The sequence below is a fragment of the Vigna unguiculata genome, chromosome 2, assembly GCF_004118075.2.
Source record: "Vigna unguiculata cultivar IT97K-499-35 chromosome 2, ASM411807v1, whole genome shotgun sequence".
Lineage (NCBI taxonomy): Eukaryota > Viridiplantae > Streptophyta > Magnoliopsida > Fabales > Fabaceae > Vigna > Vigna unguiculata.
This window is the reverse complement of record NC_040280.1, coordinates 9,195,452-9,221,350: the sequence shown is the minus strand read 5'-3', so window position 1 is coordinate 9,221,350 and position 25,899 is coordinate 9,195,452. Positions and strand designations below refer to the sequence as shown.

The following is a 25,899-nucleotide window of genomic DNA, read 5'->3' as shown; positions in this document are numbered from 1 at the left end:
GCGATTACCTCAAGATGTCTTGCTGCCATACCTATCGGCCACAACCGGTAGGGCACGTGCGGGAAACCACGCTATGGATCATACACCGTAATGCCAGGTGGAGTTCCCATATACGAACATAGTTTGTAACGTCCCAAGACTACCAAACTCAACAACTAATTACTGAGGACGGCAAACCATCTAGACCCATCCGTACTGGCCACAACCAGCACACTCACACCGGCAACACTCGCCAACCCGATCCACAACTCAAGAGTTCCTCGTGTTCATCCGCTATCCCGAGCCATAACTCAAGGGACGTCATTCCGGGCCACAACCCAGAGAATGCCCCGTGCTTAACCCCTATCCTAAGCCACAACTCAAGGGATACGTTCTGAGCCACAACTCAAGGAACACCAGTAAGCCGAACTTTAAGGCATCACAAAAGCTTTGTAGATCGCGCACATCAAGAATAAGAACACCAATACTGTTGCAGTAAAATCGCCTGGCGGGAGACACGTACCACTAGGCGTTGCGTGCTTCTAGACATGCACAAGCACACACACACACACACACACGCACACACACATGCACACGCACACGTGCACACCCACACCCACCCACCCACCCACCCACAACCACCCACACACACCTACACACATACACACAAATGCACAATCTTGTACTCTCACACACACACACAATCTTGTACTCACACATACACACACACACTCTTGTACCATAAAGGAAAATTACTCCTATATTTCTCCTATTCACATGTGTTCACCAATAGTTTTCCTATGAGTACAGAGATAGTGCTCACTTCCTTGGGTCGAATATCTCATTCTTACCACAAATAAACAATAACCACCTAACGAATCCAATCGTTAAATGCAAATGTGTAGTGAGTGTACTAGTTTTGGTGTGTGTTGATTTTGATGCTAATTTTGGATGATTATAATAGGTGTTTTTGGTTGAAGATGATGAAGGCAAAAAGGAATGGAGAAAATGGGAAAAAAACAAGGAAGAAAAAAAAAGGTTATATGTTAATGTATTCTAGGTGTTCACCAAAGAAATACCAAATCAAAAAGTTGTTAATGTCGTTAGGCAAGAAGGATTACTTCCATGAATGTCTTAAGTATAAAAATCTAAGATAATCAAAGTTTGAGATTAAAAAAATCATGTTATGGTCTAGAGACCAAAAACATTGGTAATTCAATAATGTTTAAAAGTTCTTCAATTATAAAAAATTATGAAAGCAAATACAAGATAATGAAAAAACAGTGCAAGAAGTAAAATGAAAAATGAAATCTAAATTACAACAAAATATATTGAAAGAATCTAAAAATTTAAAATATGTTGTTGACTCCCCATAGAATCATCGTTACATGTATCATACTTATGCATAGTTTATCTGAGTGCTCCCATATAAAGTTGATATTTGGAGAGAATTTCAAATTTTGATAAATTTTTAAACCTAGCTTCCACAACTATATGTTAAACAAGATTTTACTCACGAACTTCGCAAGCTACTTCCAACAAGCATCACTAAACCCAATTCAACTAAAAATTTAATTTTTCTTATCTTTTTAGCTATGTACATGGATGGTAAAAAATTTCAACAAATATCTCTCTCTCTATATATATATATATATATATATTTAAAGATATAACGAACTTAATCCAAAAGTTTGTTTTCATTTTCGTATTCTTTTTTCTATTTTATTATCACCATTATTTTTTAAAAAATTCAAGTTTAATTTTTCTATATTAAATAAATGTGTCATTCGTCACCAATTCACTGCAATCCAAATTGGTGGTACAAAACAGTCTTAAAAGTACACAGTTCTATTCCACATAACGTTTAAACCCTTTTCAATTTCCAAAATTTCATACTTCCCTCAAACTAAACACGATCCCTCCCTCCTTTGTTTCTTCCGGCGGAACCCTCACCGTCTTTTCGTTTTCTTTGACTGCGCAGCGTCTTTTCCTCCCATTGTCGGTTACGGTACAATGTTCACGCCGCAGAAAAAGGTGTGGCCGAATGCCGCTGCGCCTTTCACGCCGCACCGAGGCGGTGCTGTGACGGTTTCCGCCTCTGCGAAGGGCAAAGCAGTCGCCGATGGTCCGCCGCCGCCGCCGTTGGGGTCTCTGACCGAAACCACCGTAGCGGTGGGGTTCGACACGGGGAACGCGGACGACTGGAGGCGGTTCACGGAGTTAGGGTTGCTTGATGAAAGTGTGATGCAGAGGAAGGACCACGAAGCACTCATGGAGAAGGTCTCGAGGCTCGAAAAAGAGGTTAGACTGGGTAAAGGTTTTGCGAATTTTCACCGATATTGATCTGAGGCGCGTTTCTAGGGTTTTTGTGTTTTTATTCGACTTCGACGCGGTAGAGCGGAACTTTATCTGTTTATGGTTTTTGTTTAGCTTATAAAGATAACATTTTGTTTAAATTTATGATTGATTGGTGTTTAGCGCTCGATATTTATGATTGATTAGTTAATTTGAATCTATAGTTGCAGTCGGTTAATAATATTATTAATATTGATATTAACATAGCTATTGGTGCTTATGTAATTTAGAGAAAGGAACTCTTTTGGTGGATTTAAGTAGCTTGAGAGCAACTAACTTTGTTTAGATCCCCCCGATCATCCCTAAAAGAAGTCTTTGATGTGTTGGAGAAATTACTAGAAAATGTGGTTGTGATTTTAGTTGCAATGCAGTCGTAGAGACTTCAAAACTGTGATATTGTACCTGCAGTTGAAGCTTGTTGAAACAAGTGTTGTAGTTGATAAAGTCATGAAGGCAAATCATTTTATGCTATTTCATGTCAAGGGTTGATACAGCAGGGCCTGGAATTATGACATGGTTTTGACTTTGGATGGACCAATTTCTTCTAAACTATGCCTTTTATATATTAAGGACCTAAGGGAGTAATTTTGAAGATTGTAGCTTCGAGTCAAATGATAAATTAAAGTTGAGAAGCATAGTGCAGTAGGAATAAGGTAATTCATGTCATTCTATGACAGATTTATAGGCCGTGATTCTGACTCTTGGTTTCATTAATTTCCCTTAAACTTGCTGACTCAAAGTTTCTAACTCATTAGAAGCTAATTGCTATGCACATGTTGTTATGATATAAAAATGAAGTCGGAACAGGTATTGTATACTGAATGTAAATAGAAGTACGAAAACATATCTATGGGTGTAAACAAGCAAATTCTTTGGGTGGCCTCTGCATTACAATTTCTAAAATATTTTATGGTTGCAGAGATTCTGTATGTTGTGGATATAATGTCATCTCCCTGATGATTGATTGTTCATTGATGAACTATTTTGTTTCTTTCATTTTTTCATAGCTTTTTGACTACCAGTACAACATGGGCCTGCTATTGATGGAGAAGAAAGAATGGAATTCAAAATTTGACCAGCTGAGGCAAGAACTAGCTGAAACTGAGGAGATTCTAAAACGAGAACAGTCAGCACATTTAATTGCCTTGTTTGAAGTTGAGAAGCGAGAGGAGAATTTGAGGAAAGCATTGAGCACAGAGAGGCAATGTGGGGCTGATGTATGTTTTTTGTTTTCATCTTCAGTTATATAGTTGTTATATTTATCTACTTTCGTGCATTTCTACTTTCCTCTGTTGTGTTGTCATCCTTTTTAATTTGCTTATTGTTGGAAGAAGAGCCTATCATTGGTTGGGCTTCAGTTTTTTCCTCACTTCCTCTTCACCCCTTTCCATGACATCATTCTGGAGTATTTAGGCATTACCTTCAGTTTTATCTGTTTTTGGTTCACTGAAAACTTCAGTTTTATCTGTTTTTGGTTCCCGCCTTTCTAATTATTACAAAAAGGTCACCTTATTTTGACTAGCTTTCCTTTTTTAAAAGATTTTGTATAGGAAATGGTGAAAACAACAGATAATAGAAATAGTGATAATATCAATCATCTTCTTAAACCTCTGGCCTTGGTGTTTCCATGGATGCATGTTCTCTTTCCTCTATTACTCTTCAGATTGTTCAGTACTTTACCAATTTATTTCTATTTCAATTTTATGATCAGATTTGTAGGATATTTCTGGAGTTTCTCATGTTAGGGTTGGAGTTTGAGATTCTTGTTTAGATGTTCCTTTATTTTATATTGATGTTTGCATAAATCATTCAATTGCAGCTTGAAAGAGCTCTGCGTGCAATGCATGAAGAGCATGCCCAAGTCCAGTCTAACTCCAATACAAAGCTAGCTGAAGCTAGTGCATTGGTTGATGGAATTGAAGAGAAGTCTTCAGTGGTTGACAAGAAACTGCTTGATGCAGAGGCTAAGCTTTCTGAGGTAAACAGAAAAAATGCAGAGCTGGATATGAAATTGCAAGAGGTTGAGGCTCGTGAAAGTTTGCTTCAAAAGGAGCGTTTGTCTTTAGCTACTGAGTATGCCTATTCTCTACAATTTATCATTGTTTCTATTCATTAAATTTTTTGAGCTCTTATGCATTTCAATTTAACATGAAGTTGGTATTCTACGTTGCAGTCGACAATCATTTGATGCAACATTCTATAAAGAAAGGGAAGATTTGAAGGAGTGGGAAAGGAAGCTACAGCAAAGAGAAAATATGCTATCCAATGGTAGGCAAAATATCAGTGAGAAAGAAAAAATGATAGTTGAAACCGAGAAGAACCTTAAACAGAAAGAAAGAGACCTGGACATGTTGGAGAAAAAGGTTAATTCTTCGAGTTCTTTACTGAAGGAAAAGGAAGCTGAGATTATTAGAAGAATAGCCGATATAAATGTGGAAGAGAAGGTCATGCTTTTTCATTGTGTCTTGATGATTTGTGTTCTGTTTTTTGTATTTTGCTGATACTTTCCATTCTTTGTATGTTGTGACTATGGTTGCAGAAAGTGAATTCCTTGAAGAGCACGCTGGAGATAAAAGAGAAAGAATTGTATGCATTGGAATCAAAACTTAATTCTAGAGAAAGAGTAAGTCCAGGAATCTTGTTGCTATGCAATGCAATAAAATGACATGCAAAATTCAAGAAAAGAAAAACTACATAACATTAATGAATAACTACTTAGCACACATGACCTAGAAATGAAATTCAAAATGATATCACTGAGATAGATTCATCTTGAAACAAATAGATTCTGAAGATTCTTAACCCCTGCCATATTCTTTCGCTCATACTGAGGTCCAAGACTGGTATTTTTTTTGGAGTAAAATCAGACGACCTGATGCTTCCAAATTTCTTAGAGTACTGTATAAATTCCATTGTGAATGAATAAATTTTCCTAGGGCTAGGGGTTCTTTTAGTTTCTGCATATGGGCAATGTCCCAGGCAGATATTAGTTCACAATTGAAAACTGTGACTACGATATTAGAAGTGCTTTGCTTTTATATTAGCATCTTGACATCTGCCTTTCGTTTGTGAATTTCATATTAAAATTGACAAATTTATTATTTTGAGTATCATCTATATTCATTTTGTCAGTTCATTTTTTATTTCTAATATTTATACAGGATAATAAAAGATTAAAACATCTTTTTCACTGACAAGAACTTACGACTTTTTTAAGGATACTGTTTGCATCATTGGGAGAGACCAAACGCTGAAGCTATGCTTTGGCTTTATGCATTAGCAGATGATAGTTTAAAGATTTATTTGCTTAACTGAATTCCTTTATTGTCAACATGGTAATAAACTTTTTTAAGTTTTACTCTGGGAATGACAACTCTACACAATTTTTCTCAAGTGAAAGTAAGGAAAGAAATTGAAAGTGGGAATTCACCATATAAACTCAAAATCAGAAAAAGAAGTTATGAGCAGAAGTGTACATGTTTGACATTAGTTACTTGCATGATTTTATGGCATTCTGATGGTTGAACCTGTGGTTTCTACAGGAGGGGATCCAGAAGCTCCTTGGTGAACAAAAGGCTACACTGGATTTGCAGATGCAGCAGGTTGATTTTGAAATGGAACACCAGCGGAAATCCCTTCTTGATGAGTTTAGCATCAAGGAGGAAGCCTTGGAGCAGAGGGAGGTCGAAGTCAACCATAGAGAAAAAAAGGTTGAAAAAGAAGAGCAGGCCTTGAGTAAGAAGGCTGAGAGAATAAAAGAACAAACTGCGGAGATTGAAGCAAAGCTGAAATCTTTAAAGGAGAAAGAGAAGACTCTGAAAATCAAGGAGAAAGAGTTGGAGAAGGAAAACCAACAATTGGTTGCTGATAGGGAGAGCATGGAGAATTTAAATGCTGAACTTCAGAGGATAAAAGCTGAGATTTCTCTGCAGGAGCTGCAAATACGCCAAGAGACTGAAAATTTGAAGCTTGTTGAGGATAACAAGTTAGAAAATTCTCGATTGCGATTGGAACTGAAACAGGAGATAGAGCATACCAGATTGCAGAAGGACTCTCTTGTGAAGGAAGCTGAAAACTTAAGGGAGGAGAGAGAGAGGTTTGAGAAAGAGTGGGAAGTACTGGATGAAAAAAGAGAAGAAATTACTAGGAAGCAGCATGATATTGATGTGGAGAAAGAAAGTTTAAGAAAGCTTCAGAACAGCGAAGAAGAAAGATTGAAAAGCGAGAAACAAAATATGCAAGAACATATAAAGAAAGAGCTGGAGAAGCTTGAATTGGAGAAGGAATCATTTAGAGATTCAATGAATCAAGAGAAACACCTGTTGTCTGAAAAGGTGAAAAATGAACAGGCTAAAATGATTCAAGATTTTGAATCAAAGATGAGGAATCTTGAGAATGAAATCCAGAAAAGACAGGAAGAAACGGAGAAAGATTTGCAGGAAAGAGAGAGAAATTTTCAGGAGAAAATGCAAAGAGAGCTTGACAACATTAATATATTGAAGAATGTTTCTGAGAAGGAATGGGAAGAAGCAAAGGCCGAGGGGATTAGATTAGAAAAAGAAAGGAAGGAACTTGAATTGAACAAGCAGCAACTTATGTCAGGCCAACTTGAGATGCGTGAAGATTCTGAAATGCTTATGAATCTCAGTCAGAAAGTTAAGAAAGGACGTCAACGCCTTGTGGCTGAAAGAAAAAATTTTCTTGAACTTGTTGAGAATCTGAAGAATTGCAAGGTCTGTGGTGAAGTTGTTGAGAACTTTGTTATATCTGATACTAAACTACCCGACTTAAAGGAAAGTGTGGTCATTCCCTTGCCTATTTCCCCTGTTCTGAATTATAAGCCTCCTAAGAACTCCCAGGACATTGTAGCTACTTCTGACATTAACAATTCTGGATCTGTAAGACCTGTGTCTTGGCTCCGTAAATGCACATCCAAGATTTTCAAACTGTCTCCAAGTAAAAGAGATGAAGCTATTAGGGCTTCTGACATGGCTGGGACATCACCACCCTCAAATGTGAATGATAGTGTAAACAAAGCAGATGAGCCTGGATCTCTTGCTAATATAGAAGGAGCTAGAGTTATTCTTGATGAACGTCAACCAGCGGGTGGGATGGCCTATCACTCTCTAGATACACCGCACCTCCAATCTGATCACATTGATAAAGAGGTTGGTGATGAATACTCCTTATCCATAGGTGATCACAGCTGGGTTGATAGTTTGGTTGATGGAGATCGAGATGATTCTCAACAGTCTGTTCCAAAGCTTCGAAGGGGCAGACCTGGGAGGAAAAGCAAATCTGGAATTGCTAGAACACGCTCAGTGAAGGCTGTTGTTAAAGAGGCCAGAGAGTTCCTAGCCAAAGAAGACAGTCGGGAAGACTCAAGTCACATTGAGAAAGCCAACACTGGAAGAAAGCGTCAACGGGCACAAACTTCTAGAGTTACAGAAAGTGAACAGAATGCTGGTGATAGTGAAGGGCAATCAGAGAGTATTACAGCTGGTGGGCGCAGGAAGAAGAGGCAAACAGTTGCTCCGCCAGCACAGGTTACTGGGGAGAAGCGATACAATCTTAGGCAGCACAAGACGTAAGTTTATTCTCAGGTCTCATCAGGCCCCATTTGGACCAGTAGCAGGTTACATTATATCTTATGCTGGTTGTGTATTTATTGGAGGGATTCTCTTGTGTGTGAGGTGTGAACTGAATATACACGGCTATATTTAGATTTATATTAACTCGAAAGGAATGATATGTTTGAAATAAACTCATGGTTGATTTCTGAAGGCCAATTGATATTTGCTATTGTGATAGGTAGATTTCTGTAATAGCAAGAATGACATTTATTATATTCTCATTATTAAACTGGTTAGGAAATTGTATTTTAGCGTAAATCACTCAGGTGGTGAGATCATTTAATAATATTATATGGGCATAAACACTAAATTCAGATACTAAGTATGACAGTTTTTGTTCTGTAGTATGTTTATTAAAATAAAATTGGTTTTACTAATAATGAAAGGTCAGAAACTTTTTTATTTGTTGATATGGCCCCATGCTTAATAGTATTTTTAAGAATTTGGTCTTTAACGGACTCCAATGGCGCAATGAAATCCATGTTCTTACATAGTGAGATAATGCTTTGTTGTTGATTATTCAGAAGTGATTTCCTTTTTACTGAACTGAAAAAGATCCTAAATCAAAGTAATTTTGGGTTTAGACAGCACTAGTTTACTTGGATGCCCTGTGGTGTGGTGGATACTTTCTCCGTAGTAAATAGTATTTTAGATATGTATAATAGTAGGAAATTGAATTGCTTGATTGAGTTTTAATGCCGTTTGGAATTATGTGAGAGGATGTTAAGGGGTTGTTATTGCAAGTGTCTTGCTTGTGGCTGTTAAGTATATTTAGCAGCAAAACCATGATGCATCATGTCTGTTTATATTCGGAGCTGTGGTCATGTTTTTCTTTATTGTTCTGGAGCAGTGCGGGCAAAGGTTCATCAAAACAGGCCATACCAAATGCAACAAGAAGTATGGGGAAAGAGACTGCGGGTAAACTGGAGGGGCAGATGAGCCCTGAAGTTGTTGAAACCTCATTAGCAGAAGCTGATGACAATGTACAAGTAGAAGACAAAAGCATGGTGCAGGTCACAACAACAAAAACTGTGGATGTCTCAGATGAAAGAGTTGTTAGGGTAACAGACTTGTTATGATCATTGATTTGACCAAACCTTCTGTACATACGTTCTATTCTATTTTTACACATTCTTTTTTCAGTTTGAAGTACCAAGAGATATTGTTGATGACAATGGTGCTGCGGAGGAAAATGGTACACCAGAATACCGAGACGAAGATGGAAGCACAATCCATGATGTTGAAAATGATGATGATGATGAAGATGATGATGATGATGAGGAGGAGGATGATGAGGAACATCCGGGTGAGGTGTCCATCGGAAAGAAGATCTTCAGATTTTTTACAACGTGATGGAAGAAGTTATATTTCATTTATATGACATTAGATATACAAATGTTATGATTCCTTATTTAGGAGATTAGGCATGTAATATTAGATTGGGGTAGCATCCATGTTTGTTTAGCATTTATTACCGGCAGTTGAGAAGCATTGTTCTGCTGCCTGTGTTCTCAATAACTGTTTCCTTGCAAAAATAGATTTACTGCTAAGAAAGTTAATGCTTTCAAGAAATGAACTAAATGGAGCCCAATTTAATTGTCTATTACGAGTGTTTGTGTTATTCATAAAAGGGTTAAATATGTTTTTGGTTCCTCAAGTTTTAGCAAAATTTGAAATTAGTTTCTCATCTAAATTTTTGACCAATTTAGTCTTCTATCTTTCAAAATGTATGAATTTAGTCCTTTTAACTAAAATTTGTTAAGTTTATTTAATGTTTCAAGCGTATTTCATGATAGTATTTCAATTATTTACATTCTTTGACATATTTTTGCTTCAATGTTAACTTAAATACTATCATGAAATGTGTTTGAAACGTTAGATAAACTTAACAAAATTTGGTTAAAAGGATTAAATTTATGCATTTTGAAAGATGAAGGACTAAATTAGTATAAAGTTTTGATGAGGGACTAATTCCAAAATTCATTGAAATTTGATGAACCAAAAACATATTTAACCCTTCATAAAATTAAGCAATTTCATGACATGGCTGGTACTGAATCTATTGTAGAGAAAAGTAGTTTAAAATAACTAAAAATATGAAAATTAAATTTTATTTGCCTTGAGTCAATGAACAAAACAAAAATAATTTAAAATGAATACTGTGAAACCCTCCTTTTTAGACACTCTTTCCCCTCTCTATTTGCCAATTCGCAAAACAACACTCGTTTACTTTCATTCAACATATTTTTCCCCTTCCTTCCTTGTTTCCCTCACTTCTCTCAAACCAGGAGGCTTGAGCACCAATTCTGATCCCTCTTTCCTTCCTGTATAGCAAGTGAACCTGAGACTAGAACAGGACCTCCTCCACCAGTGAATTTCCTTTTCTTCCATGTAAGTTAATTCCAACCTCCCCAATTCTCTTCAATTTGAAATTTTGGAGCTCCATTCTTGTTGAGCCAAATTAGGATCCTATTTTCACTTTGTGAACTTGTATTTTAGCCTTTTAACTCCTTAGGTTGTGCAATTGAGGTATCCCTTGTTGGAAGTGTTTTGGCTAGTTAGTAACTTCTAGAGGTAAGAGAAGTTGATTGTTTTGCTTAAAATTTCGTATATAATTATCTTTGATACCTTTGATTGCATGAATCTGTGTTTGTTTGATGCTTGGATCACCCATTTGTGCTGAATTAGAGTTATTGGCATAAATTTCATGGCTTCTGCATGTGGGAACAGATTGGAAATTTGGTATTTTCGCCTGGGCAAGCAGCTCTCGCCTGAGCGAAAAGCTCTCGCCTGAGTGAAAATGTCAAAAAACCCACCCCTATTCCTGTGTGAAACCTCGCCTAGGCGAGCTGGTTTCGCTTAAGCGAGAGTCACTCTCGTCTAAGCGAAATAGCTTAGCCTGAGTGAGAATTCGACAAGATTTCAAGTTGCCTCTGTTTGGAGCCTCGCTCAGGCGAGTGTGACCCGCCTAAGCGAGATAGCCCTCTCGCCTGGGCGAGATCCTCTAGCTTGAGTGAGAATCACTACAGAGTTATGATTAATTCCCTGTTTTAAATGGATGAAGTTGTATTTTAAACGCGATAATGTGGTATTTGTTCATACTATACTTGGTTTGTCATAACTAGTAGACTAGGTAATGATATTGTATGAAATTGGAATATGAGAAGTATGGTTGAATTAGGATTTTAAGGGAAATTCTAAGGGAAATGTTTTAGTATATCTAAGGACATGAGGACTCAATTTTGGTTAGTATCCTAATGCTCCAATAACCATTAAGGCTCATGTAGAGTGTAATGGATTATGTCGTGAGGAGTAGCAGGAGGTCCTAGTTTGTGGACCCAATCAGCATAGATGCGAATGGGACTTACCTAGGGAGTGGTTGGGTGATAACCCCTTAAGCCCAAACTCTGCAGAGTTTGGAAACCTTCACAGGTGTAAGCCACCAAGAGATCCAATGTCGCTTACATAATTTGGATATTGAGTCTAGTGTCATGTATCTGTGTTGTGTTGTGGTGGTTTAAGTAATTCTGATGGATGTGAAAACACTTGCTCATAATTATAATTGAATTGCATGATTTCTCTTCTTTTAGTTAGCTTACCCTTCTTGTCTGTGCGTGTTCTTTTTGTGTATGTCCTCTTTTGAAATGACCATCTATGAATTGGTGTGAGTAGAGAAGGATCCAGGTGAAGATACTCCCTTCTTGGATATGAATTGACCATGGATAGAGATGCTTGATATGGTTCTTGTTCATACTTTGGAATAAAGTTTTTGGATGTATATGTTATCTCTTCCTATTGCGACTTATACAGTTATTTTTGGATGACTGTATTAACATTCCATATGGCCTATTTTGACTATCTGCTATGTTTGATCATGATATAATGATTTGTTTAATAACTTAAAAACTATTAAATGAGATGTTACACTTTTGGTATCAGAGCAGTGGTTCCTTTAGGATCTGTAGGTGTGAGCTTGCTTAGTTTCTGTTGTGTGTTCCTTGTGATGTCTTTGGCATAGTTTTGGTATCTGTTAGTCAGACTGATGGTTCTTTCTTTGTGTGGTCAGAAAGCTATGGCACCTAGGCCTCCTCCTCCTCCTCTTCCAAACCCGGATAACCTTTACTTGGTGGGAGCAATTAAGGCAATGATAGTATCCATGCAACAGCAGAATGCTAACATGGTGAATCATCACAACCTAGCCTTGCAGCAGATGGAGTCTGCTAGACTAGCAGTGAAGGCGACTTAGCAGAGGCACTTGGAAGCCCTGCATCAGATAGGGGAGAATCTTTCTGCAGTTGGTTCTTCCCAGTCTCCACCACCTTGAGTGCAAGAGTGGAGTTTGGAGGATTTCCTTCAACATCATTCGTCTCGCTTTTATGGTAAGACTAGCCTGAATGAAGTGGATTAGTGGATGAGGGATATGGAGCGGATTTATGACGCGAAGAGGTGTCCCGCCAAGAACGGATTGGCATATTCTGAGTATCTTCTGGCGTGAGAGGCCGTCCACTAGTGGTCTAGTATAAAGATGATGCTGGAGGACAGCAATGAGCCTATCACTTGGGAGCTGTTTAAGAAAAGTTTTATGTTGAGTACTTCCCAGAGAATGTGAGGTACGCCAAAGAGGTCGAGTTCTTGCAGTTGATGCGAGGAGATATGTCAGTATCAGAGTATGCTGAAAGGTTCAAACACTTGGGCATATTCCAAACCCTGAAAATGGCAGAGGATTGACAGTGTAGAAAGTTTGAGAATGGATTGAGAGGCGATCTCAAGCTCATGGTGGACCCACTCTCTATCAAGGAATTCCCTACCTTGGTAGAGAAAGCAAGAGTAATGGAGAAGTTGAAAGCTGAGGTCGAGGTTCAGCAGTGATCATAGAAAAAGGTGGGAGGACCATCTGAGTCCACGAGCAGACAGGACGATAGGAGGAAACCATACTCTAGGCCTCAATCTCAGGGTCCTAGGAGGTTCTCATATCAGCCTCAACAATCTCAGCCTTCCAGACCACATTGCTTTCTTTGTGGGGGACCCCATATGAAGAATGCGTTCCCTCAACTCTTTGCAGGAGGACGTCTCACAGTTGTGGCAAGGAGGGTCATTTCATCAGAGATTGCCCCGTCAGTAGGAGTGCAGTACTGAGGCCTCCAACACAGTCTCAACCACAACAGACGAGGGGAGGTACAAGGCCTCAGGTGGCTGGCCGAGTATATGCCATGACGGGTACAGAGCGGTCATATCAGGTAACCTCATCATCGAATCATGTATGATTGCTGGTAGGAGTTTGTGCGTTTTATATGATTCTGGAGCGACACACTCCTTTGTGTCAGAATCTAAAGTGGTAGAGTTGGGTCTTCGGGTGAGGGAACTCCAGTTTGATCTGGTGGTGTCCACGCCTGCTTCTGGTTTGGTCAGAACCTCAACGATGTGTGCTAGATGTTTAATCAGTGGTCTGTTGAGAATGGAGATGGAAATCTTGAGACATCTGTAGTAAGGGATTTCTCAAACGTTTTCCCTGAGGATGTGCTTGGCTTGCCTCCTCTTAGGGAGATAGAGTTCTCCATTGATCTGGTGCTTGAAGCAGGACTAGTATCAATAGCACCTTACAAAATGGCTCCTGCTGAGTTAGTGGAATTGAAGAAACAAATTAAAGAGCTGCTAGAAAAACAGTTTATCAGACCGAGCGTGTCACCTTGGGGAGCGCCAATGTTGTTGGTCAAGAAGAAAGACGACAATTCTAGGCTTTGTGTGGATTATAGGCAATTAAACAAGTTGATCATCAAGAACAAATATCCTCTGCCAAGGATAGATGACTTGATGGATCAGTTGCACGGTGTTGCAGTGTTTTCTAAGATCAACTTGAGATCGGGATACCATCAGATTCGAGTTAAGTCTGATGATGTGCAGAAGACCGCTTTCAGATCCATATGGGCACTACAAGTATGTAGTGATGCCTTTTGGTGTAACTAACACCCCTGCCTTGTTCATGGACTATATGAACATAATCTGCAGGCCGTTTCTAGACAAGTTCGTGGTGGTTTTCATCGACGACATCTTGATATACTCCTGAACTCGTGAAGAGCATTCAGAGCATCTGAGGACAGTTCTGAGCATCTTGAGAGAGAAGCAACTGTATGTGAAACTGTCAAAGTGCGAGTTTTGGATGACCACCGTCCAATTCTTGGGGCATATGATCTAGCTCAGGGCATATCTGTGGATCCATCCAAGGTGGGAGTTGTGTTGAAGTGGGAGCGTCCTAAGTCAATGACTGAGATTATGAGCTTCGTGGGGCTGACAGGCTACTATAGGAGATTCATTGAGGGATTCTCTAAGATGGTGGCACTCTTGACACAGCTGACTCGCAAGGATAAGCCTTTTGCTTGGACTGACCGGTATGAAGAGAGCTTCCTAGAATTGAAGCAAAAGTTGAATAATGCCCTCGTGCTGGTGATTCGTGATACCAGTAGCCCCTTTGATGTTTATTTGATGCTTTCCATAAGGTATTAGGGTGTGTTCTGATGCAAGACAAGAGAGTAGTTGCCTACGCCTCAAGGCAGGTAAAGAATCATGAGAAGAACTACCCCACGCATGACTTGGAGCTAGCAGCAGTGGTGATGAAGGATTATCTTGTTCCTTTTTAAGATTATTGAATATGGTGTGAGTTGATTAAGAAAGCTAAGTGAAATCCCCACTAGACATTAAGATAGCAAGCTATTTAGATGTGAAGGTTCCTTTCACAAAGCTCAAGAGAAGAAGATGATGGATTGATTCAAAACAAAAAGGAAATGGAAAGCACATAAACAATAGAAAACCAAGAACAATTAAATGAAGAAGAAAACATAAAATGGAAAAGAAAGGAATGGTAAAAATGTGAGAAGCACGCCACTACAAGGCTAGGCTAGAAGCCATGACAACCTTGAAGATGAGTGGATGTGTGCCACCACTTGTTGTGCAAGATAAGGCTTAAAAGTATTCACTTCCTAGGGAGGAAACTCTCACAAATGGTTGAGACACAAGAGTGCTTTTACTTCAAAATCTTCGACCCTTTTACATGTCTAGGAGCACCCATTATATAGAAGAGTTTAAAGGCCTTTCAACAAATAAAAGATACATAAGGATGTCTCTACAGAAACCTAATCCTAGCTTCTAGAAACTAGGTCAAATAAGGTTACAAGAAATGAGAGACAAAAGAGCTAACTATGGTGTGTGCAAGGCTAATTTCGTTCTAGCACAAAAGGAGACAAAGAATGTGTCTTATATGTCTCCAAAAAGTGACCAAAGTGTGCTAAAAACAAAGAAGACCAAAGGTACATAGGTACACTTGCTTCATGCCTTTTACTTTATGCTTTATGCCTTTGCTTCACTCTCTCCTCCACATCATTTATGCTCCCCAATCACCACGCGCCACCTAGCATTGCTTTCTTACTCCTAATTAACCTACAAAGCAAATAAACATAGATTAGCATGTTGGCTTAAGTCAAGTCAACTATAGTCAACAAGTCAAACCTAGACAAAGGTCAACAAGTCAACTAAAGTTGATTAAACTAAGTCAACTTAGGGAATCAAAAATAACAAACACAAATGAAAGGGATGAAGGATTAGTGAACTTCCTTTCTAAACATGCTTAGTCTTCTTAAGCATATGCCTCCATCCTTGGTTGGGGTCAATCCTTCATCAAGTGGTGTTTGCCCTGAAGATCTGGAGACATTATCTTTATGGTGCGTATTTCCAGGTTTTCAGTGACCACAAAAGTCTGAAGTACCTGTTTGACCAGAAAGAGTTAAACATGAGACAGAGGTGGTGGATGGAGTTCTTAAAAGACTTTGACTTCGAGTTGCTGTATCACCTAGGAAAAAAAATGTGGTAGCTGACGCCTTGAGCAGAAAAAAAGTTCATGCATCTTACATGATGGTCAAGGAGTTGGACTTAGTGGAACAATTCAGAGATATGCGGTTGTAGGTGGTTTTAGGAGGGGGCGTCATTAGATGCAACCATCTAGTGGTGTCTAATGATTTCCTTGGTTTGATAAAGGAAAGACAACTGTCTGATCCCAAGTTGCAGAAAATGGTGGAGTTGTTTGGCACCGAGAAAGACAAAGACTTGGTGATGGGAGGTGATGGGGTGTTAAGATTCAGAGGCAGAATCTGTATACCTAAGGACATGAAGGTGAGGGGTATGATTCTCGAAGAAGGGCACAAGAGCCATTTTAGCATGCAACCAGGCATGACTAAAATGTATCAGGATCTGAGGGAATCTTTTTGGTGGTTGGGCATGAAGCAAGATGTTGCCCAGTTTGTATCATCCTGCTTGACCTATTAGAAGGCCAAGGCAGAGCATCAGAGACCTAGAGGGATGCTGCAACAGTTGGAGATACCAGAGTGGAAGTGGGATAGCATTACCATGGATTTTGTTATCCACTTGCCACGGACTGTGAGGAGCCACGATGCCATCTGGGTTATAGTAGATCGCCTGACCAAGAGCGACCACTTCCTAGCTGTGAATCTGAGGATGTCCATGGCGAAGATGATGTAAATTAGTGAAATCGTGAAGTTGCATGGAGTGCCTTGGGCAGTAGATTTGCTATAAGCTCAACTTATCACCCTCAGACGGATGGTCAGTCAAAGAGGACGATCTAGTCACTTGAGGACCTCTTGCGGACTTGCATGTTGGACCATCTAGGTGCCTGGGATGAGGTCCTGCCTTTGGTGGAGTTTACCTATAATAAAAGCTTCCATGCAAGCATTGGCATGGCGTCATACGAGGCTCTCTATGGCAGGAAGTGAATGACTCCCTTATGCGGGTACCAAGATGGGGAGTCAATGGTGGTGGGACCAGAGTTGTTGAGGCAGACTACTAAGAAGGTCAAGCTCATACAAGGAAGAATGAAAGCATCCCAAAGTAGGCAGAAATCCTATGCTGATAAGAGGAGAAGACCTTTGGAGTTTGCACTTGGGGACCACTTGTGTGGGAAGGGCAATCCGCTCGAGGAAATTGTCTCCTAAGTTCATTGGTCCATATCATATCTTGAGAAGGATTGGACCAGTGGCTTATGAGATCGCCTTGCCTCCTTAGTTGACCAACCTCCACTCGGTGTTTCACGTTTCGCAGTTAAGGAAGTATGTGCTTGACCCCTCTCAAGTGCTGGAGGTGGAAGACTTGCAAATTAGAGGAGATCTTTCAGTGGAGGTTCAGCCTGTTGGTCTTGGTGATATCCAGACAAGGCAGTTGAGAGGGAAGTCCATCAGTCTAGTCTAGGTCATCTGGGACAAGAGGACGGGTGATTCCCCTTGGGAATTAGAAGAGGATGTGAGAAAGTCATATCCCCACATGTTCTCTGGTAAGTCTCAATTTTTGGGTCAAAAATTTTTATTGTTGGGGAGGATGTGAGACCCCCCTTTTTAGACACTCTTTCCCCTCTCTCTTTGCCAGTGCACAAAACAACACTCTTTCACTCTCATTCAGCATATTTTTCTCCTTCCTCCCTGTTTCTCTCACTCCTCTCTAACCAGGAGGCTTGAGCACCAATTCTGATCCCTCTTTCCTTCCTGTGACAGCAAGTGAACCTGAGACCAAAATAGGACCTCTTCCCCTAGCCGAATTTCCTTTTCCTCCATGTAAGTTAATTCTAGCCTCCCCAATTCTCTCCAATTTGGAATTCTGGAGCTCCATTTTTGCTGAGGCAAATTAGGATCCTATTCTCAGTTTGTGAACCTAGATTTCAGCTCCTTAGGTTGTGCAATTAAGGTGCCCCTTGTTGGAAGTGTTCTGGCTAGTTAGTAACTTCTAGAGATAAGGGAAGCTGACTGTTTTGCTTAAAATTTCGTATATAATTATCCTTGATACCTTTGATTGCATGAATCTATGTTTGTTCGATGCTTGGATCACTTATTTGTGCTGAATTGGAGTTGTTGGCATAAATTTCATGGATTGTACATGTGGGAACAGATTGGAAATATGGTATTTTTGCTTAGGTGAGCAGCTCTCGCCTGAGCAAAAATGCCAGAAAACCCACCCATGTTCCTACGCAAAACCTCGCCTAGGCGAGCTTGTTTCGCTTAAGCGAGAGTCACTCTCATCTAAGCGAAACAACTTAGCCTGAGTGAGAATTCGACCAGATTTCAAGTTGCCTCTATTTGGAGCCTCGCTCAGGCGAGTGTGACCCGCCTAAGCGAGATAGCCCTCTCGCCTGGGCGAGATCCTTTAGCCTAGGCGAGATCCTCTAGCTTGAGCGAGAATCACTGCAGAGTTATGATTAATTCCCTATTTTAAATGGATGAAGCTGTATTTTAAACGAGATAATGTGGTATTTGTTCATACTATGCTTGGTTTGTCATAACTAGTAGACTAGGTAATGATATTGTATGAAATTGGAATATGAGAAGTGTGATTGTACTAGGATTTTAAGGGAAATTCTAAGGGAAATGTTTTAGTATATGTAAGGACATGAGGACTCAATTTTGGTTGGTATCCTTACGCTCCAATAACCATTAAGGGTCATGTAGAGTGTAATGGATTATGTCATGAGGAGTAGCAGGAGGTCCTAGTCTGTGGACCCGATCCGTCATAGACGCGAAGGGGACTTACCTTGGGAGTGGTTGGGTGATAACCCCTTGAGCCCAAACTCTGCAGAGTTTGGGAACCTTCACAGGTGCAAGCCACCAAGAGATCCAATGTCGCTTACATAATCTGGATATTGAGTCTAGAGTCATGTATCTGTGTTGTGTTGTGGTGGTTTAAGTAATTCTGATGGATGTGAAAACTCTTGCCCATAATTATAATTGAACTGCATGATTTCTCTTCTTTTAGTTAGCTTACCCTTCTTGTTTGTGCATGTTCTTTTTGTGTATGTCCTCTTTTGCAATGATCACCTATGAATTGGTGTGAGCAGAAAAGGATCCAGGTGATGATACTCCCCTCTTGGACAGGAGTTGATCGTGGATAGAGATGCCTGATAGTGGTTCTTGTTCATGCTTTGGAATAGAGTTTTTGGATGTATATGTTATCTCTTCCTTAGCATAGGCTACACTTATAGTTTGCGACTTATACGATTATTTTTGGATGACTGTATTAACATTCTATATGGCCTATTCTGACTCTCTGCTTTGTTTGATCATGATATAATGTTTTGTTTAGTAACTTAAAAACTATTAAATTGGATATTACAAATACACTATGATTTTGAAATATTAGTTTTGTATAATAATTAAGCATAATCTTTTATCATAGTAATGGTATTTTAAAATAAAAATAAATTATGAAAGACAAAAGAATAATAGACTTTTATATTATTATTATTATTATTATTATTATTATTATTATTATTATTATTATTATTATTATTATTATTATTCATGAAATAACTTTTTAAAAATAATTTAGGAAATGCGATATAAAATATAGAACGATTAAAATTAGAGTTTTTAAATTTATAATAAGGAAAAAGATTTAAACATTTATAAACATGAAGAACACAAAAAAAAGTATAATTAGTTAAAAATGTTTTATTAACACAACGATGATTTAATAAATTATTTAATCAATTTACTATAACAAATTAAAAAAATTTATATAAATATTTTAAATTTAAAAATATAACGAATATAAAATATAAGAATATTTACATTATCTAAAAAATTTTAATTCTAAAATAATAACTAATTTCTAAAATTAAAAATATTTTTAAAAATAGAAATATTTTCTAAAAAAGTAATTTAAGTCAAAAGATATTAAAAAATATTCTCAACAATGAATCATATAATAAATCCTAGAAGAAATTGAACAAACTATGAATGAGGTCACTTTACATGAACTTGCTATTCAATTTAATGATAGTGAATTTGAAATTGATCTAGATGATGTTGAAGTTTACGATGTTATCTTCAAATCATTAGAAGTCTTATCAATGTGATGTCAATATGAGTGAGTTGAATTTATATAAAATTAGTTAAATTAAGCTCAAGATGCACTCTTCACCCTTCATTGCATTTTACAATATGGTCAATCAACAATCACACATAAACGAATCAACAATCACAGACAGGTGGGTGAGCAACAATAGTTATCATAATAATAGTTTTAACCACATCATACAAACACATGTGTGGTCTCCTACGCAAATATCTCAGTCTACAGGTTCCTAACTGCTCATGGTTCCCAGAGTCTTACGAACGAAGTTCACTCCCCACTGCTCTCTCAAAAAGACTTACAAGCGAAGTTCATCAGCTGTATAACCACACAAAGTTACTAAGAACCTAAGACTTTTGCTGAGAGACAAACACACAAACATATCAACAATTTTCCCTTGTCCATACAGGGTTTCTCACACAACATGAATACACCACCAAACCTCATTATATATATATATATATATATATATATATATATATATATATATATATATTAATAAATAAGATGTAAAAACAAGTTTAAACAAGTTAGAACATCTTGAAACAATTAAAATAATTAGCTCCCCTTGTCCTTTACTCTTCACTTCTTCCTTCTTTCCCTTCAAAACTCAACCTTTAAAACCTTCTCCTTTCCTCCTTTACTTGCCACATTTTTTATTAAAATTCTCTCTCGTAAACCTTGTCCTCTTGTATTTATAAGGCTAATATCTCAAAGGCAAATACAATATTTTATTATCACCTATTATTATCTAACAACATATAAGAATATTTTTTAATTTGTAACAATATCTAATATATAATAATATCCAAGAATATCTCCTAATATCTAATAATATTTTTTCTAGTTGAATAATTATTCACCAAATCTTATGCTTATAAAATAAATCTTAAACTAGAATAAATCCTTTAAATTATAACTAACAAACTGTTTTATCTTCTACTTAAAATATGTAACCATATTTGCATATTTTTCTAATTATTAAAATTTCTGGGATCTCACATTAATAAGTTGAGAAATTTTTAAAGTATAATTTTATCATAATGATAAGCTCTTATTTTTTGTAATAGTGATTGATTCTATAGTGATGCGTCGATTATGTGTGAATTGCATCGTGATAATTGTGATTGTTGTGGTTGTGTTTGGTCACTAGATTTCAAAGTATACCGATTGTGGAGTGATTTGGAATAAAGTTAAAGAACTATCAACTTGATTATCAAAGTGTCTTGGATGTATAAATTGGATGTAAGTGTTGGTTGATAGATGAGACTTGATGCAAACAAATTATAGAAGAAATCAATTAAATTAGATGCAAATGAGTGTCTTTTATCATCCATAGGTTATGGTGCTAAAGTAATGAATTGTTTAACTTCAAAGGAATGTTGGTCAACTGCAGACTTACCCGGCGTAGATCCTCAAGTAGCAGTCCATAAGTTGCCAATATATAAAGAAGCCAGGTACATCTCACAAAAGAAAAGGAAATTGGGAGAAGAGAGATGGTTGGCAGCAAAGGTAGAAGCCGAAAAATTACTAGATGCCGGATTCATTGCTAAAGCTCACTACACCACATGGCTTTCTAATGTTGTCCTAGTCAAAAAAGCTAATGGAAAATGGAGAATGTGTGTTGACTACACAAATCTTAATAAAGCTTGCCCTAGAGATGCATACCCCTTACCCAACATTGATCGGATAGTAGACGGTGCAGCCAGTAACAAAGTCCTCAGTTTTAGATGCATATTCCAGATATAATCAGATACCAATGGCCACAACCGACATGAACAAAATCGCATTCATTACTAGTGATGATAACTACTTCTACAAGGTTATGCCTTTTGGACTCAAAAATACAGGCGCTACTTATCACAGGTTAATGGACAAAGTGTTCAACCATTTGATGGGCATGTGTGTCGAAGTATACGTTGATGACATGGTTTTCAAATCACCCAGCCACCTGCAACATGCACAAGACTTGTCCACAGTATTTTCCGCTCTACGACAGTATAACCTCAGACTCAACCCCGAGAAATGTGTTTTTGGCGTCGACAACGAGAAATTCCTAGGCTTCATGCTCACACAACGTGAAATTGAGACCAACCCTGAAAAATGCAAAGCTATAATCGAGATGTGCAACCCTACCAACGTCAAAGAAGTACAACGCCTAGTAGGTCGGCTAACCTCGTATCCATATTTCTTCCAAAACTGGCCGAACAAACCCGACCCATTATCCAGCTCCTCAAAAAATTCGCAAAGTTCTCTTGGAATGATGATTGTAAAAAAGTTTTCCAAGACCTCAAAAATACCCTTACATCCCCACCCAATCCTCCACAAACCAGATATACACCTCTCACTCTTACTATACATCACCGCAATAGACTACACGGTCAGCACCGCCCTGGTCCAAGAATTTGTCGGGATCCAGCATCTAGTGTACTTCGTCAGTCGAACCTTGTAAGATCCTAAAACCAGATACCAAATGGTAGAAAAACTAGCCCTCTCCTTGGTGCACACAGCAAGACGGCTACACCCATACTTCCAAAACCACCATATAATTGTTAAGACCGACTACCCCATCCAGAAAATCCTCCACAAACCTGACCTTGCCGGACGAATGTCGTCCTGGTCCGTTGAACTTTTTGAATTCAACATCTGTTACGAACCACACGGTCCCATCAAAGCCCAATGCTTACTTGACTTTGTCAACGACCTCCAACACACCCCCGAGGAAAACCAATGGGCACTTTATGTTAATGGTTCCTCTAATCCAAGGGGCACAGGTGCTGATATCCTCCTAGAGGGTCCCAACCACACCCTCATCGAAAAATTCCTACATTTCGCCTTTAAAATCTCTAACAACCAGGCCGAATACGAAGCCATCATCGCGGGATTATCACTAGCACGCAAAGTCGGTATACACTCCCTAATATGCAAAAAAAATTCCGAGTTCACTGTTGGCCACCTCAACGATGAATTTCAAATAAAAGACGTAACTTTCCTCCAATACTATCACCTGGTCCACAACATTATACAATCCGGATTAGACCGAGTACATATCCAGCATATCCCTAGAGGAGAAACGTACGAGCGGACGTCTTGTCCAAACTCGCGAGTACTAAGCTCAAAGTAGGCATAAATCCCTCCTACAACAGACACTATCTGCACCATCCATAACAAACATTTGCCTCAACCTAGGCCATACCGACAATTGGACAACCTCATACATCCAATACCTCAAAATCGGTAACCTTCCACCCAATACCGACAAGGGATGGCTGGCAAAAGCGACACGATACACGATGATAGGCAACAAATTGTACAAGCGTGGGTATGAGCAACCTTTACTTAAATGTGTTACATGGGAGCAAGCAGAATACATACTTAGATAAATACATGAAGGAATATGCGACTACCATTCAGGTGCACGAACTATGACCACCAGAATACTCAGAGCCAGCTACTTCTGGCCAACCATGGAGGCAGACTGTGAAGCCTTCGTCAAGAAATGCATACCATGTCATAAACATGACAACCTCATTCACCAAAAACAAGAATCGTTGCACTTCATACTCTCCTCATGGCCATTCGCGAAATGGGGAGTGGACATCTTGGGACCCTTCACCCCAAGGAAAGGACAAGTGAAATTCCTCATTGTCAACATTGACTATTTCACGAAATGGATAGAGGCTAAGCCATTGGCCACAATCACATCACAACAAGTCCAACAGTTTGTATGGAAGGACATCATATGTTGATATGGAATCCCGCACACTATCATAATTGACAATGGCCGACAATTCATAGATAAGAAGCTCGCCAAATTCTACACCGGCCTTGGCATCAAACACATCACCAACTCCGTAGAGCATCGACAGACCAATGGACAAGCCAAAGCCACCAACAAGGTCATATTGGTCGAGTTGCGAAAACGATTAGATGGTGCAAAAGGCTGATGGCCAGAAGATTTGTTGGAAGTATTATGGGCCTACAGATGCACCCCCAATCCACCATTAACGAATTCCCTTTCAGCTTGGTGTACGGTGCGAAAGCAATGATACTAATCAAAATTGGAGAACCTTCCTTACGTCGTCAAGTATACGACCCCAACCAGAACCAACAAAATTTGTGCACCCACCTAGACCTATTAACTGAGTTACGATAAAAAGCGCAAATCCAGAACATAAGGGTAAAACAGAGAGCGGTCAAAAAATACAACTCAAACTTATGCCCACGAACGTTCGTTAAAAGAGACATAGTTTGGAGAATGGTCAGTAATGCAATAAAAAAGGACGACAAGTTCTTAGCCAATTGGGATGACCCATATCGAATATAAGAGGATGCAGGAGGAGGCGCCTATAGACTCGAGCCGCTATCAAGAGAAGAGATACCGAACACGTGGAATGTATCTCACATAAAGTTCTACTTTAGCTAACTTTGTCAATATAATGAGTACAACTTGTAACCCTGGGTGTACTCTTTTAACTCACCTGACATTTTTTTCCCTAAGGAGGGTTTTGGCATGGAGTTTTTAACGAGGCACCCAAACTTCATGAATAAAAGCAAAGGGTTTTTCCTATATTCAACAGATTCGCAAATTACTCCTTAAACGTTCCTCACCACTTGCCAAAATAAGCGGCCTGGGCCGAACACAAATTATTATGTTTCTTTCTTAAGTTCCCCACCACTTACAACAAGTAAGCGGTCTGGGTCGAACACAAATTATTATGTTTCTTTCTTAAGTTCCCCACCACTTACCAAAATAAGCGGCCTAGGTCAAACACAAATTATTCAGTTAATTTTCTTAAGTTTCCAACCACTTACAACAAATAAGCAGCTTGGGTCAAACACAAATTATTACGTTTCTTTCTTAAGTTCCCCACCACTTACCAAAATAAGCGACTTGGGTCGAACACAAATTATTCAGTTAATTTTCTTAAGTTCCCCACCACTTACAACAAGTAAGCGGCCTGAGTCGAACACAAATTATTACGTTAATTTTTTTAAGTTTTCCACCACTTACCAAAGTAAGTGGCCTAGGTCGAACACAAATTATTACGTTTCTTTCTTAAAGTTCTCCACCACTTACAACAAGTAAGCGACCTGGGTCAAACATAAATTATTACGTTAATTTCATTAAAATTCCCCCGCCATATACTAAAGTAGGTGGCCTGGGTTGAATATCAAAACAATTGTGTTGTTCTGTTAACGATTGTTAAGAGATTTTCTAAAAACTTCCCCACCACCTACTACAATAAGCGGCCTGGGTCGAACACTAATACCATCACGCTGTTTTCTACAAAATCGTTGAGTAATTTTCGAAGTTCACCACCACATACTAAACTAGGCGGCTTGGGTCGAATATCAAAGTTGTTACGTCATTTTCTCAAATCCTTGATTATTTTCTAAAAACTCCCATCAACAAAGTATACAGTCTATAATGTCGATATCATACAGCTATAACAAGTACCAAATTGACATAAATATCAGACAACGTGCGCCTATAACACAAACTAGCGGCATCATACAACACAATAGGTATATGAAGCACATTCATCCGACAAATATACATAAAGCATTCATCATATTAGAAGAATAAGAAAAATGTACGGGTTATTATAGACTTAGGTTGAAAAAAGTGAATCAAATACTCAGCTCCATAAATCCTAAGTCTATATCTGATCCATGTTCACTTCCACGGTCGCAACCTCATCAATATTCACCACAGCTTCATTCGCCACCTTTTCCGCTTCTTCCTCCGGGTTTGAATCTGCTTCGTTTACTAGTTGCCTATCAACCACATCTTTATTCACGTCAAACTTGACGTCTGACACATCTATATCCTCGTGGAAGAAGGCAACTTGCCTCAAACCTTTATGGAAGCCGTTAATATGCTCTTGGATAATCTGATAGTTCAGGTCTTCAAGTTTGCTCTCCAAACCATCCTGTTTTTCTTTTAGTTCATCATAGTCGGTCTCAAGATCCGTAATCTTCTCATTAAGTTTCTTCTTGGAGTCCAAACATCTCACCCTCTAGGAGCCCA

The 25,899-nt window shown here is 38.7% G+C and overlaps 2 protein-coding genes across 3 annotated transcripts; both read left to right on the top strand.

Moving 5' to 3' along the window:
• Window positions 1-1,823: 1,823 nt before the first annotated feature.
• On the top strand, window positions 1,824-9,573 carry LOC114170308 (protein CROWDED NUCLEI 3). 2 transcript variants are annotated; one of them, XM_028055791.1, is made up of 8 exons: window positions 1,828-2,280; window positions 3,342-3,551; window positions 4,154-4,407; window positions 4,508-4,778; window positions 4,874-4,957; window positions 5,877-7,921; window positions 8,818-9,028; window positions 9,111-9,573. In XM_028055791.1, the coding sequence occupies exons 1-8, from the start codon at window positions 1,993-1,995 to the stop codon at window positions 9,318-9,320; spliced, it is 3,573 nt and encodes a 1,190-aa protein (XP_027911592.1). In that variant the 5' UTR covers window positions 1,828-1,992; the 3' UTR covers window positions 9,321-9,573. The 2 variants fall into 2 exon arrangements, with proteins under 2 accessions (XP_027911598.1, XP_027911592.1); XM_028055797.1 differs by lacking the exon at window positions 9,111-9,573 and having other exon boundaries at window positions 1,824-2,280; window positions 5,877-7,969.
• Window positions 9,574-16,780: 7,207 nt separating this feature from the next.
• LOC114174437 lies at window positions 16,781-17,216 on the top strand. The gene is made up of 2 exons (XM_028059280.1): window positions 16,781-16,954; window positions 17,070-17,216. Exons 1-2 carry the CDS (start codon window positions 16,781-16,783, stop codon window positions 17,214-17,216), a joined length of 321 nt encoding a protein of 106 aa, XP_027915081.1.
• The last annotated feature ends 8,683 nt before the right edge of the window (window positions 17,217-25,899 follow it).

Excerpts from the sequence above, each read along its gene's own strand:
- LOC114170308 (XM_028055791.1), top strand. The coding sequence starts at position 1,993 with ATGTTCACGCCGCAGAAAAAGGTGTGGCCGAATGCCGCTGCGCCTTTC. Across the intron at positions 4,408-4,507 it reads CGTTTGTCTTTAGCTACTGA|TCGACAATCATTTGATGCAA; the intron begins GTATGCCTATTC and ends TCTACGTTGCAG. Across the intron at positions 7,922-8,817 it reads AATCTTAGGCAGCACAAGAC|TGCGGGCAAAGGTTCATCAA; the intron begins GTAAGTTTATTC and ends GTTCTGGAGCAG.
- LOC114174437 (XM_028059280.1), top strand. The coding sequence starts at position 16,781 with ATGGTGGTGGGACCAGAGTTGTTGAGGCAGACTACTAAGAAGGTCAAG. Across the intron at positions 16,955-17,069 it reads GCAATCCGCTCGAGGAAATT|TTAAGGAAGTATGTGCTTGA; the intron begins GTCTCCTAAGTT and ends CACGTTTCGCAG.